This window comes from Phoxinus phoxinus (genome assembly GCF_949152265.1).
Source record: "Phoxinus phoxinus genome assembly, chromosome: 5".
Lineage (NCBI taxonomy): Eukaryota > Metazoa > Chordata > Actinopteri > Cypriniformes > Leuciscidae > Phoxinus > Phoxinus phoxinus.
The window spans coordinates 4,471,237-4,487,844 of NC_136880.1; the positions used below are offsets into that span (position 1 = coordinate 4,471,237).

The window sequence follows — 16,608 nt, forward strand, 5'->3', positions numbered from 1 at the left end:
AGCTCTCGTTAGAGTCACAAATGATTTGCTCTTATCATCCGATCGTGGTTGTATCTCTCTCTTAGTATTACTTGATCTTAGTGCTGCATTTGACACCATTGGGCATGGTTTAAATCATACTTATCTGACCGTTATCAGTTTGTAGCAGTAAATGAAGAGGTGTCTTATCAATCACAAGTTCAGTATGGCGTACCACAAGGCTCAGTACTAGGACCGCTGCTGTTCACTCTGTACATGCTACCATTAGGAGATATCATTAGGAAACATGGAATTAGCTTTCACTGTTATGCTGACGATACTCAGCTGTATATTTCTTCAAAACGTAACGAAACCTACCAATTCACAAATTTAACGGAACGCATAGCTGATATAAAAATTGGATGACTAGTAATTTCCTACTACTAAATTCTGAAAAAACAGAGATTCTAATTATTGGACAAAAAACTTCCACACGTAATAACCTAGAGTACTGTCTAACACTTGATGGCTGCTCTGTTAAGTCTTCGTCGTCGGTTAGGAACCTGGGTGTGCTCTTTGATACCAATCTTTCATTTGAAAGTCATGTGTCTAGTATCTGTAAAACCGCATTTTTCCATCTTAAAAATATATCTAAATTACGGCATATGCTCTCATTGACGAATGCGGAACAATTAGTTAATGCGTCCATGACCTCAAAGCTAGATTATTGTAATGCTCTATTGGATGGTTGCCCTGCTTGCTTAACAAACAAACTACAGCTAGTTCAAAACGCAGCAGCTCGAGTTCTTACTAGAACCAGGAAGTATGACCATATTAGCCCCGTTCTGTCAACACTGCATTGGCTGCCTATTAAACATCGTATAAATTTTAAAATATTGCTGATTACTTACAAAGCACTAAATGGTTTAGCTCCGCAGTACTTGAGCGAACTCTTAACGCATTATAGTCCTTCACGTCTACTGCGATCTCAAAATTCCGGCCAGTTAATAATACCTAGAATATCAAAATCGACTGCTGGCGGTAGATCCTTTTCCTATTTAGCACCAAAAGCAGACACACTCTGTCAGTTTAAAGCTAGATTAAAGACACATCTCTCTGGCCTAGCATTCACATAATGCATTATAGACTTCTATAACTCAATGTTAGGCTGCATAGATTAGGTCAGCCGGATCTGGGAACACTTCCCTTAAATCCTGATGTACTCGTTACATCATAAGAAGAATGGCATCTACGCTAATTTTAGTGTCTTTGTTTATCCCAAGGTTTTCCCGCAGCCTGCCGGATCCAGGCCGTATCCAGATCTGACGAAGGACCTTCGCCTGGACCCGATGACAACACAGTGCTGAAGTGCCAACTAGTCTCTCCCTATGGAGGATCCCTTTACCACTCTACAGAGAAAGCATTGTTGAAAATTTGCGTATCTCCCCCGTAGTGATAAAATATAGTTCTGTATCAAATTTATAGGCAGGACAAGTAGTTTGTTTAGGCTTGGTTTGTAAAGAATTACAAACATGCGCACATATATTAAAACGCACATAACTATAGAATTAATTCTTGATGCGCACGTGAGCGCCATCAGTGTTTATCACAGGTTCGTGTTTAAAGTCTGTGTAGAGAGAACGGTGTCGTCTTAGCGGCCCCTAATTTAATAACAAATTATCCTTTCGACGGAAGTGAATCAATCAAAACTAACTTTAGCTGGAAAGTAACATTATTCAAGAACCGCTATAAAGCCAAAACAATCTGTTATCTTAAATTATACATTTATCTCTGTAAAGCAGCTTTGAAACAATCTACATTGTTAAAAGCGCTGTATAAATGAAGATGACTTGACGTGGGCTGGATGGGAGGAGGACTGGTGGTGGACTGGATGGGAAGAGGACTGGTGGTGGGGTGTATGGGAGGAGGACTGGTGGTGGATTGGATGGGAAGAGGACTGGTGGTGGACTGGATGGGAAGAGGACTGGTGGTGGACTGGATGGGAAGAGGACTGGTGTTCGACTGGATTGGAAGAGGACTGGTGGTGGGGTGTATGGGAGGAGGACTGGTGGTGGATTGGATGGGAAGAGGACTGGTGGTGGGGTGTATGGGAGGAGGACTGGTGGTGGGCTGGATGGGAAGAGGACTGGTGGTGGGGTGTATGGGAAGAGGACTGGTGGTGGGCTGGATGGGAGGAGGACTGGTGGTGGGCTGGATGGGAGGAGGACTGGTGGTGGGCTGGATGGGAGGAGGACTGGTGGTGGGCTGGATGGGAGGAGGACTGGTGGTGGGCTGCTGGTTAGTACAACCTCAATGGTACAAAAAGAGGAAATTATTCACCTCCTGTAAAAAGAACAAATGTCCCCTTTTTCTAGCAGTGACTGTACTCCATAAGGAAACGTCCAGTACATTTGTCGTTTGTATTCTTCTGTCTATAAATACTGCCCTATAGACTATGTTCTCTGTAGAACTGAGGCCCTGTCCACACGGAGACGCGTTTAGCTGTATACGTACAAATTTTGTGTCGTATAGGCGTTTCGTCCAGACGGATCCGGCGTTTTGAGAGACTGAAACCGCTATTTTTTGAAACCGGGTCCCAGAGTGGATAAATCTGAAAACGACACGCTTGCGTTTTCGTGTGTACAGCCAATCCGTATATTTTGTGAAACGATGATGTCATCACCCCACGTGTCGACTAGTCAGACACTGCTTAGTCACGTAACAGCAACAACAACTGCCGACTTCATGCTTGTATAATAATATAATATAATGCTGCAGAAGCTACTGAGCCTCTTTTATTCCTTTATTTATTATTTACTTGAATGTATTTTTATTGTATTTCTTTATATTTTTCTTATGCTATGGTGCTGGTCTGTTGTCTGATTAAGACATTTCATATTTTGTAGGGATGGGCATTTCAAACAAAAATAATATTCGACGATCACTGGGAATTATTTTATTATTATAGGCTATTCAAAAAACAGGGGTGCGTTTTTTGATAGCCTAATAATAAAATAATTCCCCACATGCTCGCTGGCAAAACAGCGTTCGCTCAAATTCCACTCCGACATTAAATTTCTCAGTAGCCTGTTGTAGCCATTAAATAAAATGTATTTAGTTTCATATTTATGTTTAAATAATATGTTGTTTTTTTTTCATCTGTGTTGATTTATGAAAGTGAACAGCATGATTAATCATAAGATGCGCAATATATCGGGAGACATAATTTTGACCACATTCATTTTTGTTTTATATAAAGCTGTTTTGTATAAAGCCTTTCTTTAAAGTGAATTTCGTTTTGTATAAATTCAATTGTATCTTAATTTTAATCAATTTTTCATCAACCTATTGCCTGAATTTAATAAATAAGAAGCAAATATAGCTGACAATATAATCATGACATGGACGCGCCGGCGCAATATAACTTGCATTGCTCGTGAACTGGAACTCGTCTCATAAATGAACCGAAACTCAGAAATTTAAAATGCTTGAAATGTCTACTTTTAAACAATTAAAATGTCTCCTTGCTATATTTGACTCATTCATTACTTTTGCCGGTTCTTTGTGGCAAGCTTTATGAGTCCGCTAACTAATTGAATATCGTGACTCATCCCTATTTTGTACCAGGCCATTTATGTTTGTTCATATTGTTTAATAAAGTTCTTGGTAAAAAAGAAAAGAAGAAGCTACTGTGCCTTATATTATTGTATAGCCTACAGCGCGCAAGGTTTATGCGCATGCTCAAAGTCTTCTTCTCCGTTTTTATTGTATCTCTATGACAGAATTACAGCGCCACATACTGGTCTGTGATGTATACTACATCGTTTTGAGTCGGTTTCAGTGGTTTCGTGTGTACGCAGATATTTTTGAGACGACGCCGTGTTTACGGAATTCTTTTTTAGAACGAGGTAAAAAAAACATCGGATAGGGAAAGCTCTGGCTTCGTGTGGATGTGGCCTCAGGCAAGGCTGATTTTGTACTCTGGTGCAAATTGTAGGATCTCATTACCTCATGTGATATAGAGATATGTGTTTATAGTTTTTTGAAGTCGAATTGAGCAATGCCTCTTGCTGTTGACTCTTTTGCTATGTATGGCAGACAATCAGTGAGCTATGTGAATCAGGGTATATTCTGGCAAACCGTTTGCCAATCACGTCTAGCAATCGGCAAAGCAAAATGTGGTACACCCCGTTTACCGACACGCGATGAATAACTCGCAAAGCACAATGTTTTTTTCTGTTTCCCCAGCACGGTATCATAGTATGGCATAAAGCAAGAGGGTTAAGAAGTAAGAGGCGGGGCACCAGTTAAAAACATTTCAAAGTAAAAGTTTGCAAACGGGCTAATATAGACCAGTTTTAGTCAAATAATGATTGTTTATTGCTGAATTGTTAGAACGCAATTATATCTGCAACATTAGAATATAGCTATTAATCAAATAAAGATTCCAACGATATAAGATAGTGGCATGACAACCCCATTCTTATAACTTAATAAAATATCGAATTTCTTATATTGTAAGTGGCCACTACAGCGTAATGCAATTGTAGCCTAATAAGCGTATACATTTACTTATGCCAACGTATTGTAAATGTCTAGGTCAAATAATACATTTATTTAATTATTTAAGAAATACTATTAATAAGGGCTGTATTGTCATAAACAATATTATTTCCAATTATTTCAGTCAAATGCTTTACCAAAGTATTGACGTAAAACGACCTCTAAGCGGCGTACTGGCGCTATCGCACGTCAAATGAATGCAATGTGACGCAAGCAAGGCGGTAATTTTTTCTAAAATTTTCGCGGTTTCTTGACTTTCTTCGCGGTCCTGACTCCTGCTGCAAGACGTGCAAGTTAAAGATGGCATCGGGAGCAACAACTTATACACTAAGAAGGCCATTTTGTCTGCAGTACTTCGAGAGGATGACATTACAGTGGACAACTTGGCGAGAATCTTTAAGGTTTGTTCTCGTTAAACTGTTTCAATCTTTGATATTAAAAGCCCCCCACCCCTTCATGGAATTCTCTGGGCTTAAATTTTTAGTTTGTCCAGTCCTTATAGACAGTAATATTTTTCGAATATGAGACCCTGCGTCCTCATATGAGGACATTACATGTTTGCCTCTTGACACATTGCGTTTACATGGACCCTTATACTCGGATTGAAGGCTCAATCGGATTGAAAAACCTTCATGTAAACACCCTAATTGATCCGATTGAGCTCGATCCGATTTAAATTTCGATCGGATTGAAAGGGGTGGTTTATTCCTTTTGTAATCCGATCAAGAGAACATGTAAACACTTACTCGGACTGAAAACCAAATCTGAAAGGAATGCGCATGTGCAATGACGTAGAAATGGCATATTACAGCTGATGCTCCAAAAACTATACAGAAGTGTGTGTATATATATTTATTAAATCCACTTAAAGTATGCAAACAGTTTATAAAATTGTCAACAAAAATGCAGTTTTTAAAACAAGCATGATATGTTATTACTCTTAATTATTTTTACATTTTTAATTATTTTGAGAAAATACATTTCAAATAATTCATGCTAAATAATAATTTGGCTTACCATAATTTGTGATCAACAACAGCTTGCAAAACGTAAGAAGGCCAGCCTTTACGGTTAACAAAATCTTTGTATCCATCTGAAGGTGGAAGGATGGGAATATGTGTTCCGTCTATAATTCCCATTATTTGAGGAATGTTGTGCATCTCCTGAAACCTCGTGGCGATCTCCAATGCTTCCTCCTCATTTGGCACCTGGATCAGCTGTTTTATCGGACCTCCCCATACAGAAGTCACATATATTGAAATATATTAATAATAAATATATTTTCATATATTTAAATGTCTTAAATCTAAATAGATTAAAATATATGTTATACTTATATGTAAACATATTTTTAAATATATATAAAAAATATATTTAAATATTTGATTTTGGCCCCTTTTTTATATTTTAAAATAAAGAAGCTAAATAAATCTAAAATTCTCGGGACAGCAGCATGTGTCCAAATTCTAATCTTAACCGTTATATTTCATCAGATACGATCTGTAAACAGGGCTTTAAGTGTAAAATACCGAACTTGTCCTTTAAAACATCAATCATGAATTGATTCAAACATCAATCAAGCAAAATAAAGCCTGTGGTAAACAACTTGACGATACTTCGACGTTTTGTTCTACAACCTAAATTGCACACAACTATACTGAAAACATGAATTTAGTTGAAGCTATATTAACTTTTGAAATCATGAGTTTTTAATAAGTATCTAGATGTTTGGGTGTGAATATGTGTGCAGTGTACATTGTAGAACAAAACGTTAAGTATCTTCAAGTTGTTTACCCCGAGTGTTATTTTACTCAAAAATGTATCATATAAAAAAAGTCATTATAGAACTGTTTATTTTTTCTTGTTTTGGAACCTCAGTTCTGCCAACTTGGAATTAATGGCCTGGCCCAACTGTCCAACAGTTGCCTTTTCGTGACGTTTTATGACAGCATCTGCAAAACAATACAAGAAGTCAGTGGTTATGGTTAAAGGGTTAGTTTACCTACAAATGCAAACTCTGTCATTATTTAGTCATCCTCATGTCATTCCAAATCCGTAAGACATTCCGTTCACACAAATTAAGATCTTTTTAAAGAAATCTGAGGCCCCGTTTACACGATGGGAAAACGCTGATATTTCTCTGCGTTTTGGCCTGTCATTTACACGAAAACGCCGTTTTTATCCCAGAAAACGATTATTTCTAAAAACTCCGGCCAAAGTGGAGATTTCTGAAAACGCCGGTTATATGTTGTCGTGTCAACTGGGAGAAACGGGGTTTTAGGTTCTCTCTTGTCGATTCTGAGGATTCTGATTGGCTTGCATGGCTTTATCCTTCTCCCTACACTGCCGCCCATAGGTTTGGCATAGTTATGATGGCGCTCGACGGCGTATTTATGCGGGTTGTGTGCACGATGTTATTATTGAAAACGGAGGGGGGGGAAATATTCGTTTCTCTAAATACCTGGCTATGTGTAAATGTGGCCTGAGAGCTATCTCTCCCTCCATTGACATTCTTTGCAACTACCACTTTCAAGCACCAGAAAGGTAGTAAAGACAAGTCAAGTGTTTTATTTGTGAAAAATTTTTTTATTACTTTATTTACAAAATATTAATCTCCACTAGAGCAGCAAGGGTAGACGTTGCGTGAACGTGCGTTGGAGATTATTTATATGTAAATAAAGTGGCAAATTATGTGTTTTTTTTTCACAAAGCACTGATGTCTTTACTACCTTTCTGGGGCTTGAAAGTGAGTTATTAATGACAGAACAGGGTTTCAGCAGGTATCTTCAAATTAAATCTAATGCTTTAATGCCTTTTTTTATGCCATACATGACGCATGACTAGCCACAGACATTTGCTGTCAAATGATATAAAAAATTAACTCGATTAATCACAAATTTCTCCTCCCTCCGGACAGCACGCCAAATACGCATTAAACTTTACCCCCTCAAATTATATGTAAGTGTGAACTCGTGAAACATTGTTAGAAAAGATTTCTATTTTGAATAAATGCTGTTCTTTTTAACTTTTTATTCATTAATGAATCCTGAAAAAAGTATCACAGGTTATAAAAGAAAATATTAAGAAGCACAACAGTTTCCAACATTGAAAAATACCTGAGAATCAAATCAGGATATTAGAGTGATTTCTGAAGGATGTGACACAGAAGACTGGAGTAATGATGCTGAAAATTCAGCTTTGATCACAGGAATAAATTCAATTCAATTCAAGTTTATTTGTATAGCGCTTTTCACAATACATATTGTTTCAAAGCAGCTTTACAGAAAATGCATTTCAGAAATATACATACAAAAATACAGTTAGTTAATCATAAATTTAGGGCATAACATATCGCCGGCGTTGGGTCGTCTCTTCACAGGCGTCGAGTCGTCTCATCACAATCACAGGCGTTGGGGCATCTGAAGTCTCCATGAGAGGCTGGATACTAACTGGAGCTGACAAACTCTATTTGAGTTATGACAGGCGTCCCGAGATAACAACAAAAAAGGCAGATGGGAAATAATTAGCGTAGCTGCTGTTCATAATATGAATGCATTTGATCTGATTTAACTGTAGTATAAAAGGTACAATGCATTATGTGAATGCTTGGCTAAAGAGATGCGTCTTTAATCTAGTTTTAAACTGGGAGAGCGAGTCTGAGCCTCGGACAGTATCAGGAAGGCTATTCCAGAGTTTAGGAGCTAGATGTGAAAACGCCCTCCCTCCTTTAGTGGACTTAGTTATCCTAGGTACGACCAGAAGCCTCGAATTTAGCGATCTTAAAGAGCGCGATGGATTGTAGGGCGATAGAACACCACTAGTGTTGGCTGCATTATCTGATGGTACTGGGTATTGTCAAGGGGGTAATCCATCCGCCGGAAACTGAAGCCTCCGCGGGAGCCGCCATTGTAGCAGAACTTCACCTGCTGTTAGCATTCCATTGACTCCCATTCATTTTTGCGTCACTTTGACAGCGAATAACTTCCCATAGGAAAAATGTGTTGCTCATCTGTTGTTCAATCTCATCTCTTGAGATCAATTTGAGCTTCTCATATTCATATCATTCTGTGATCATTTGTTTCTGAGTTACTTCTCCTAAGGGTCCCTTAGGAGCAAGACATAAGCTAAAAAGAGACAAGACACCAGTAAGACAAAAGGAGGTTAAATTGAGAAAACCATTTGAGCAATACTTGAGAAGTGGGATAAACAGCGGAGATCTCATAATTGTATACCCCTGATCTCAATTATGTCTTGGTTATTTGAAGGAGAATTAAAGAGAATAACATGAGATGAATCCGAGACTTTTATGAGACAAATCTGAGAATTATGAGCCTTAAAAGAGATCTTATTATTGTGTGTCCAACGTCTCTTCCATCTCTTGATTATTTCTCTTTAATGTCTTACTGTAGCTATATATGAGAATGATATCTGAGATATATTTGAGAAATACAAGAACAAATTGAGAATGCAATTTAAAGATGAATTATCTTTATTAATTAGAAATAACTAAAAACAATACTCAATATTGAAAAGCTGAAAACTGTATTTGTGTAACACCAGTACAACACTTCAAGACAAAGCAGCAAGTGGAACCTGGGATACGTGGAACAACAATGTTAGGCTCACACATGAAAAGTATGGTGGCCTGGAGGTGCAAACCAACATGAAAACTCAGCTCACTCCTCAGGTGTAGGTGCTCGAGTGTGGGGACATCACTAGTACAGTACAACACTTCCAGATTGTAAAAATAAAACACTGACTAGGACGTGGAACAATAATGTTTGGCTCACACACACATGAAAAGTACGGTGGCCTGGAGGTGCAAACTAACATTACAAAATCTGAAACACTTTTACAGAGCTTGAGACCAATTTAAATTTTAGAAAACATTTTTACACATCATAAAACAAATGACATTACCATAACACATCTACAAGTCCCGAAACAAATGTAAATTTCAGAAAACAAATTACCAAGAACACACTTTTACAAACACCAAGACAAATTTACAAATATCAACAACCAGAAAGGGAATGTACCAACTCCGAGGTTGAACCAGAGGTGAATGGGAGCAGCCAATATGAGTTGTTGTCGTTGATGGTGTTCATTCTGACCCGATCAGTGCCGTTGCCGGCAGTAGACTACCGTATGTGAATTTGCCATGGTCATTACCGGTCTGGCGGTCCCGTTGCCTACTACTACTAACTATATTACCATGAAAATGAATAAGAAAAATAAAAGAAGGGGTAGAGCGAGAGAGATAGCGGTCCACATAGGACAGGCTATATCAGTGGCCTACTACTTGGAGCCTGCTCTGGCCCTACATTTGTTCACAAAGGCTTTCTTGAGCTTGGCCTCCTCAATTGGTTCCCAGTCCGGTAGAGTTGCACATCTCAGGACATAAGCTGTAAGACAAGAGCATTAAAATCTGTCATGAGTAATTTGACAAAAAATTTTTACCACATAGACCATATACAACTGCACTTCAGGTTAAAAGGAAATAACACCGTGAGACATCCATTTCAGTTCAGAGAATTGCAAATCAGCAAGTAAGATTTTTTTGGCCAATCATGAATATAAATAAAACAACAGTGTTATCCTTAAAGGTGCTATAAAGTGATACTGGATAAAACTTCATTTCTGGTTTTAAACTTCTATTCTGACAGTTTAGTCAGACAACTCTGAAATTAGAACAAAATTTATAAGCATTGCAAGCTGAAGCACAGCATCCTTGAGCATGGATGCAGCAGATTTGGCATCAGGCTCTGACTCAGTAATTTGTTCCCTGAATGATCTGCTTTGCAAGACTTTACAGGGAATGAAGCAGACCCCCTGCATGGAATCATGAAGACAGAGCTCAAAGGTGGATGCTGGGGAGGAGGTGGGTTTGCAAAACCTAATTTAACAAATCCAGGATAACTGAAAAAGCGAGGCTTGACCAAGTCTAGTATGTGCATCTTGGCTTGGGCACAACTTTAAATAGTAATAGTGCTTAACTGAACATCAATTATGTACCTATTGTATTTTAATACAGGCTGATAACAATAAGATAAAACTACTGCTGAGCGAACAGAAAAGGCCCCAGGATTAATAAATCCTGGCTGTTAGCCTGGTCTGGAGCAGGCTAGCTGCACAGAATAAATCTCCATGGTAACTAAGGTGCCTCTGCTTTTGTGCAAACAAGTCAAGACTAAATTCATCCAGGATAACTGGAACTGGATAACTGTTTCACAGACTTTGCATCAATCGTTGCTACACTGTCATGATTGGATAAAATCATTCCCACTATCGTGGCCTAAAAACACACAGAGCCTAATTTTGAAAAAACTTACTTAGGATTCCGTCAACTTTTTTACGGTCAAGGATCTGCTTTCCTTCCTTTCCTGAGGGGTTGTTGCCAGGGCGACCAAAGGGCACAGCATTTTGACACTCCTCAACAGTGAAGAAATTATCAAAAAGTGCATGAAACAGACGCATGCAATTTGGTTTTGATGCGTGATTCATGGCAGCCAGGCGGAATGATGAGATGAATAGGCCGCTCCCAGGAAACAGCTCCTGCTGGCCTGATGGTGAAGCTGGGCTGCCACAACATCTCTCTCCAATTAAGTTGCAGAGAGTCTGAAGCTCTCTGACCTGGCCTGGATCTGAAAGGGAAAAAATAGTATAAACAATACAGGAGTGAGAAAATACCAAGCTACTCTTTAAAATGGTTAAAGAGCTTTAATGGCAGGCAAGTTTATTTTTGAACATAATTAAAACATGCCTAGATAACCTTGCATAGGCTACAACACCACAAGAAAAAATAATATTTAGAGAGACACTTTGGAATATGTCTGTGGGAGGTATATAGAATGAACACTTGAGGGATCATTAATAAAACCAAGGCTTGACAAAAACCATAATAAAAAAAAAAAATCTTAATTCTTGTCACAAGTAAACATTTCCATTTCATTTTTTTTTCTTGTCATTTTTTGTCAAGCCTTGATTATATTGATTACAGCTGATGTCCTGTGTTAATTCTAAACATCTATCTTCCAATGATGTATACCTGAGTATTCCCCTTTTCCACAGCTGATGGTTATTGCACTTATGGGACCAATAGATGCATATACAGTAGCTTGTTCGTGTGGTGTCATGTCTTTCTACATTGCCTGAAGAATGCCTATGTAAGGCCAAACATATAGGCATGTTTTAATATGTCCCAAGACTTAAGTAGCCCACCATTAACTAGTGTGTCCCCTACAAAGGCTTTACTTGGGTGGCCCGCCCAAGAAGATGAAACAAGAACTCAAAACTAATACTGCTGCACTTAATTTATATTAATATTGAGGGAAAAGGAGTGAAAATGGATTTTACTTAATTGTACCAGTTCAGATTAATTTGATCACCTTTAGCCCATTTACACACTTTCATTAAACTATCACAATAATAATTAATATAATGAATTGTTGTGCTGTTAAATTATGTTCATACTATAATATATTATTTCCTTTTTTCTAGGATAGTTCAAACAGTGTTATGTGTTCAAGGACCTATCACTAATATAGGGATCTTCGCCCGTGATGTCACAACGCGCTCTGGTTGGCAGAAGAAAAGTACTGGCCGCTTGCTGCGCAGCGCAAACACAGAAGAAAAATGGTTGTATCGTGCTGTGTGATCGGCTGTGTTAACAGGTTCGATAAGAGTTAACCCCAAGAGCTTCTACCGCGTACCTAAACAGCCTGAATCAAGAAGAAAGCTTCGGATTTCTGCAATTAGGCGTCTAACTAGAACCCAGTGGAAAACAATGGGAGCCAGCAGACCACGATCGCGTCTGCTACCTACATTTTGCCTTAAAAATGAAAACAAATTTTGTAAATAAATGTTACTAGTAGGTTCTATAGCATTGATGGATTAATTAATTAATGAATAATTACAAAATACCTCGGAAGACGTGTCAAAGTCAAAGTGTTTGTTTACATAACTTTTTGTGTGCAAGCTAGTGTGACTGAGCAATGGAAGTATAATAACATTGACATACCCTTATACATTAAGGCCAAATTATTGTATTTTCATTCATAAATTTTTACGTATACGTTAACCAATGTTATATATCAGAGGTAAGATTGACTGCTTGCTACGACGTGTTTTGGTTCTTTCTGCCAACCAGTTCACGCCCACGCCCATATCGTGATGTCACATTTGACTCCGGCGAACATCCCTATAGGTACAGAACAATTACATCACGAATGAATTAGCAATTAGAAATGACTTGCCTATTCTCGAGATGACTTCATCGATCCTTCTCTTTTCCTGTAGGATTCTTTCAAACTCCCCCTTACAATCCTGACATGGTGTCCATGCATTTTCTTGCGGGCTGGCTGCATGGCCTCCACCAGGTGATGGACCAGAGGTGTTGAGGTTGTACGGTGATGGGCTGGGTGTATGGCCTCCACCAGGTGGACCAGAGGTGTTGAGGTTGTACGGTGATGGGCTGGGTGTATGGCCTCCACCAGGTGGACCAGAGGTGTTGAGGTCATACAGTGATGGGCTGGGTGTATGGCCTCCACCAGGTGATGGACCAGAGGTGTTGAGGTTGTACGGTGATGGGCTGGGTGTATGGCCTCCACCAGGTGATGGACCAGAGGTGTTGAGGTCATACAGTGATGAGCTGGGTGTATGGCCTCTGTAGGGTGATGGACCAATGGTGTTGAGGCTGTACACTGATGAGCTGGCTGCATGGCCTCCACCAGGTGGACCAGAGGTGTTGAGGTTGTACGGTGATGGGCTGGGTGTATGGCCTCCACCAGGTGATGGACTAGAGGTGTTGAGATCATACAGTGATGAGCTGGGTGTATGGCCTCTGTAGGGTGATGGACCAATGGTGTTGAGGCTGTACACTGATGAGCTGGCTGCATGGCCTCCACCAGGTGATGGACCAGAGGTGTTGAGGTTGTACGCTGATGAGCTGGCTGCATGGCCTCCACCAGGTGATGGACCAGAGGTGTTGAGGCTGTACGCTGATGAGCTGGCTGCATGGCCTCCACCAGGTGATGGACCAGAGGTGTTGAGGCTGTACGCTGATGAGCTGGCTGCATGGCCTCCACCAGGTGATGGACCAGCGGTGTTGAGGTTGTACGGTGATGGGCTGGGTGTATGGCCTCCACCAGGTGGACCAGAGGTGTTGAGGTCATACAGTGATGGGCTGGGTGTATGGCCTCTGTAGGGTGATGGACCAATGGTCCCCCCTTTGGCAGAGCTATAATAAAATGACATGGAACCAGAAATGACATTTCTGTAAACTCAAATTGCCCAGAAGAGATTTGACCAATAACTACAAAGAACTGACTGGCATAGACATAAATGAAGAGTAGATGCTGCCTTGACAACTGGGGCTGTCTACTCTTTTTATGTATATGATGGCCAATACCAATAATGAAAATTAATGTACTATGACCAAAATCTGCCATATTTATAATCATTTTATACTTTAAAAACATAAAACATTTCAATACTGGAAATAGCTGATCAACAAGATCACAATATGTTGTGACATGTGAGCTTGTAAAAAGATGAACATAAACGATTCTGATCATTAAGCAAAAATAATAGCAAATAATTTTCATCAGGGCCCACCAGTCACTCACATACTATTTACTGAAATACAGTAATGGGCTCTACGCACAGCTCCACTACTTCCTGAATTTAAGGCAGCTCCTTTGTTTCCTGTCTTACATTGGACAAACTGATTAATCCACTTGTCAGTTAAAAATCCACACATGGATTAATCAGTTTGTCCAATAATGTAAGGCAGGGGAAAAAAAGAGCTGCCTTAAGTTCAGGAAGTAGTGCAGCTGTGCATAGAGCCTATTCTATTATCATAGATTGATCTATGATAGATCCTAATGCTGTTTTTTTTTGGTTTTGAACTTTGCCAAATCTGATCGGATAATGATAAAAAGTTTTGAACTCATGGGACCAGGCGATTATGTAATAATTATGACAAACCTACCCATAGAGTGGTGGTCCAGCTGTGTTGCGGCCTGTTGCATGTCCCCCGTCAGGTGATGGATTCAGCGATGGGATTTTCTCGCCATGCTCAGACAGTGGGCTCCTATCTATTATAATGGTGTCAGTCCCTGACGTTATGTCTGATGGCTCATCGCCTTTTAAAATATTTAAAAAGGACTCCTGTGGAGTTGGGTGGCCTTTTGGCAGCTTAGCCTGATCTTCCCCTGAAATATATTCAACAGTGGCCTTATAAAATTTACCATCTGACCACTTTGCTAAAACAGGGTCTCCTGATCTAAGATCTTGCAGCTGCACAGGAGCCTCATCTCTTGCCAAAATGTCAGATACTTTAAAGATTTTGCCGGTATAACCGTCTTCCCATCTGACAAATGCAACACACCCTGAGAGAGAGAGAGAGAGAGAGAGAGAGAGGGAGAGAGGGAGAGAGAGAGGGAATATGTTTAATTTCTATTTCTATTTGGCCACAACAATTTCGACTGTTTTTTTTTAGACATTATGTGGACAATAATGTTATGATTATTACCCCCGTATGTAACAGAAACTATTACGTTAATACTTACCAGATTGCTCATTTGGGGGAGGGGAGCTCAGGTCCTTCATTTTCTGAGTGGGAACCCGTAGCCTCTTTTTTGCCAGCACTTTGTTTTTCTCCATCCTGTTAATGAATAATTTTAGATCATTAACGCTAAGTATAATATAAATAGACAATATTTTAACCTAATTCACCTTATATCTTTGAGGCAAGAATGGTATCAAAATGAGCAAAAATCAAATCAAATTATTTTCCTAATTGATTGTTAGTTTTATAACCTATAAAACCACCAAGATTAAAATAATTTAAATATCATGAACCATGATAGCATCCCTATTCTTGGGTGAGCTTTTGCAGAAAATCTGCTCACAACATACGAACTCATGACACAATATTTATGAACTTGCAGATCTGAAATTTCAGAGATATTTAGCTAGTGTAGAGCAAAAATAGGAGGGCGAGTCCAGTCAACCAAGTCCAATTTAAATTTAATTAAATCGTGACCTTTATTTATTTTTTAAATCAAAAGTCAAATCAAATCATGGTTTTCAAGAATTGCCACACCCTAGAATGTCACAGTCAAAGAAAATGAATAAAATAAATGAACATCTGGTAACATGTAGGCTAATCAAAATTTCAAATAGATATTTCACAAGTGTAACGTTACTGCTCGCAGACTGGGCGAAACGGAATTCCACACTGAGTTATTGGCAGCCACCACAGGTGGATCTTAATTAGCTAGGGCGAGTTCATGTTACGCTCGGGACTGGAGCGAATGGAACGAAACAGAATGGTATTGCATACTGGGTTTTGAGCGTTGCGGCCCGTTCCATAAGCTCCAGTCCCGAGCGTAACATGAACCCGCCCTAGCAAATTAAGATCTAACTTACCGCCGCAGCTGCCACCAACTCAGCGTGCGACACCATCATGTTTCTCCCAGTCCGGTCATTAATATGAGCTCAGCTTCCCCAATTAAGATCCACCGATCGCCAGTTCTCAAACTGTTTTCATTTCAAGGACTCCCAGTTTGATATGCAACGTAGAACCTAACATTAGCCGCTAGCTAACGTTAACATTAGCTAACTTAGCCAACCATCCCATTTTCGACGGGCTGAATACAGTTCGAAGTTTCTTTGTCATTTACTTGTTGGACAGACACCTAATTACCTAGTCCCCACCTTCCATTATTATGATAATGTCAAAAGAATTTAATTCTTACCTCTTCGGCGTGGCAGGGGCAAAAGCCAACAGGCGCAGCAGCAGTGACCAACGCACGTCTCTCAGAGCCGTTATCTCTCACCCCAGCGAAATTACGAATTGGCGCCAAGACCCGCCCTCCAATCTTCTTCTTCTTCTTCTATTTTTATCTGGCGGTTGACAACTTGTTGTATTACCGCCACCGATGGACTGGAGTATACCCACAGATAATATTTCCTTTATACTATTAAATTCTTTTTAAAAGCCCTGTATTCTTTAAAAAAAAAATTAAAAAATTAATTTGTTCAGGTCATATACCCTGACCAATCCGCTATCCTAACCTTAAC

The 16,608-nt window shown here is 39.4% G+C and overlaps 1 protein-coding gene across 1 annotated transcript; it reads right to left on the reverse strand.

Moving 5' to 3' along the window:
• Positions 1–9,259: 9,259 nt before the first annotated feature.
• LOC306998335 (uncharacterized protein) lies at positions 9,260–16,480 on the reverse strand. The gene is made up of 6 exons (XM_079612300.1): positions 16,284–16,480; positions 15,093–15,187; positions 14,513–14,912; positions 12,777–13,759; positions 10,854–11,165; positions 9,260–9,926 (listed from the first exon to the last, which is right to left on the reverse strand). The coding sequence occupies exons 2-6, from the start codon at positions 15,184–15,186 to the stop codon at positions 9,820–9,822; spliced, it is 1,896 nt and encodes a 631-aa protein (XP_079468426.1). The 5' UTR covers position 15,187; positions 16,284–16,480; the 3' UTR covers positions 9,260–9,819.
• Positions 16,481–16,608: the final 128 nt, after the last annotated feature.

Bases quoted from the DNA above. Each gene is read 5' to 3' on its own strand.
- LOC306998335 (XM_079612300.1), bottom strand. From the start codon at position 15,186: ATGGAGAAAAACAAAGTGCTGGCAAAAAAGAGGCTACGGGTTCCCACT. The intron at 14,913-15,092 runs GTAAGTATTAAC...TCTCTCTCTCAG, and splicing joins TCCCCCAAATGAGCAATCTG to GGTGTGTTGCATTTGTCAGA. The intron at 13,760-14,512 runs GTAGGTTTGTCA...ATTTTATTATAG, and splicing joins GCTGGACCACCACTCTATGG to CTCTGCCAAAGGGGGGACCA.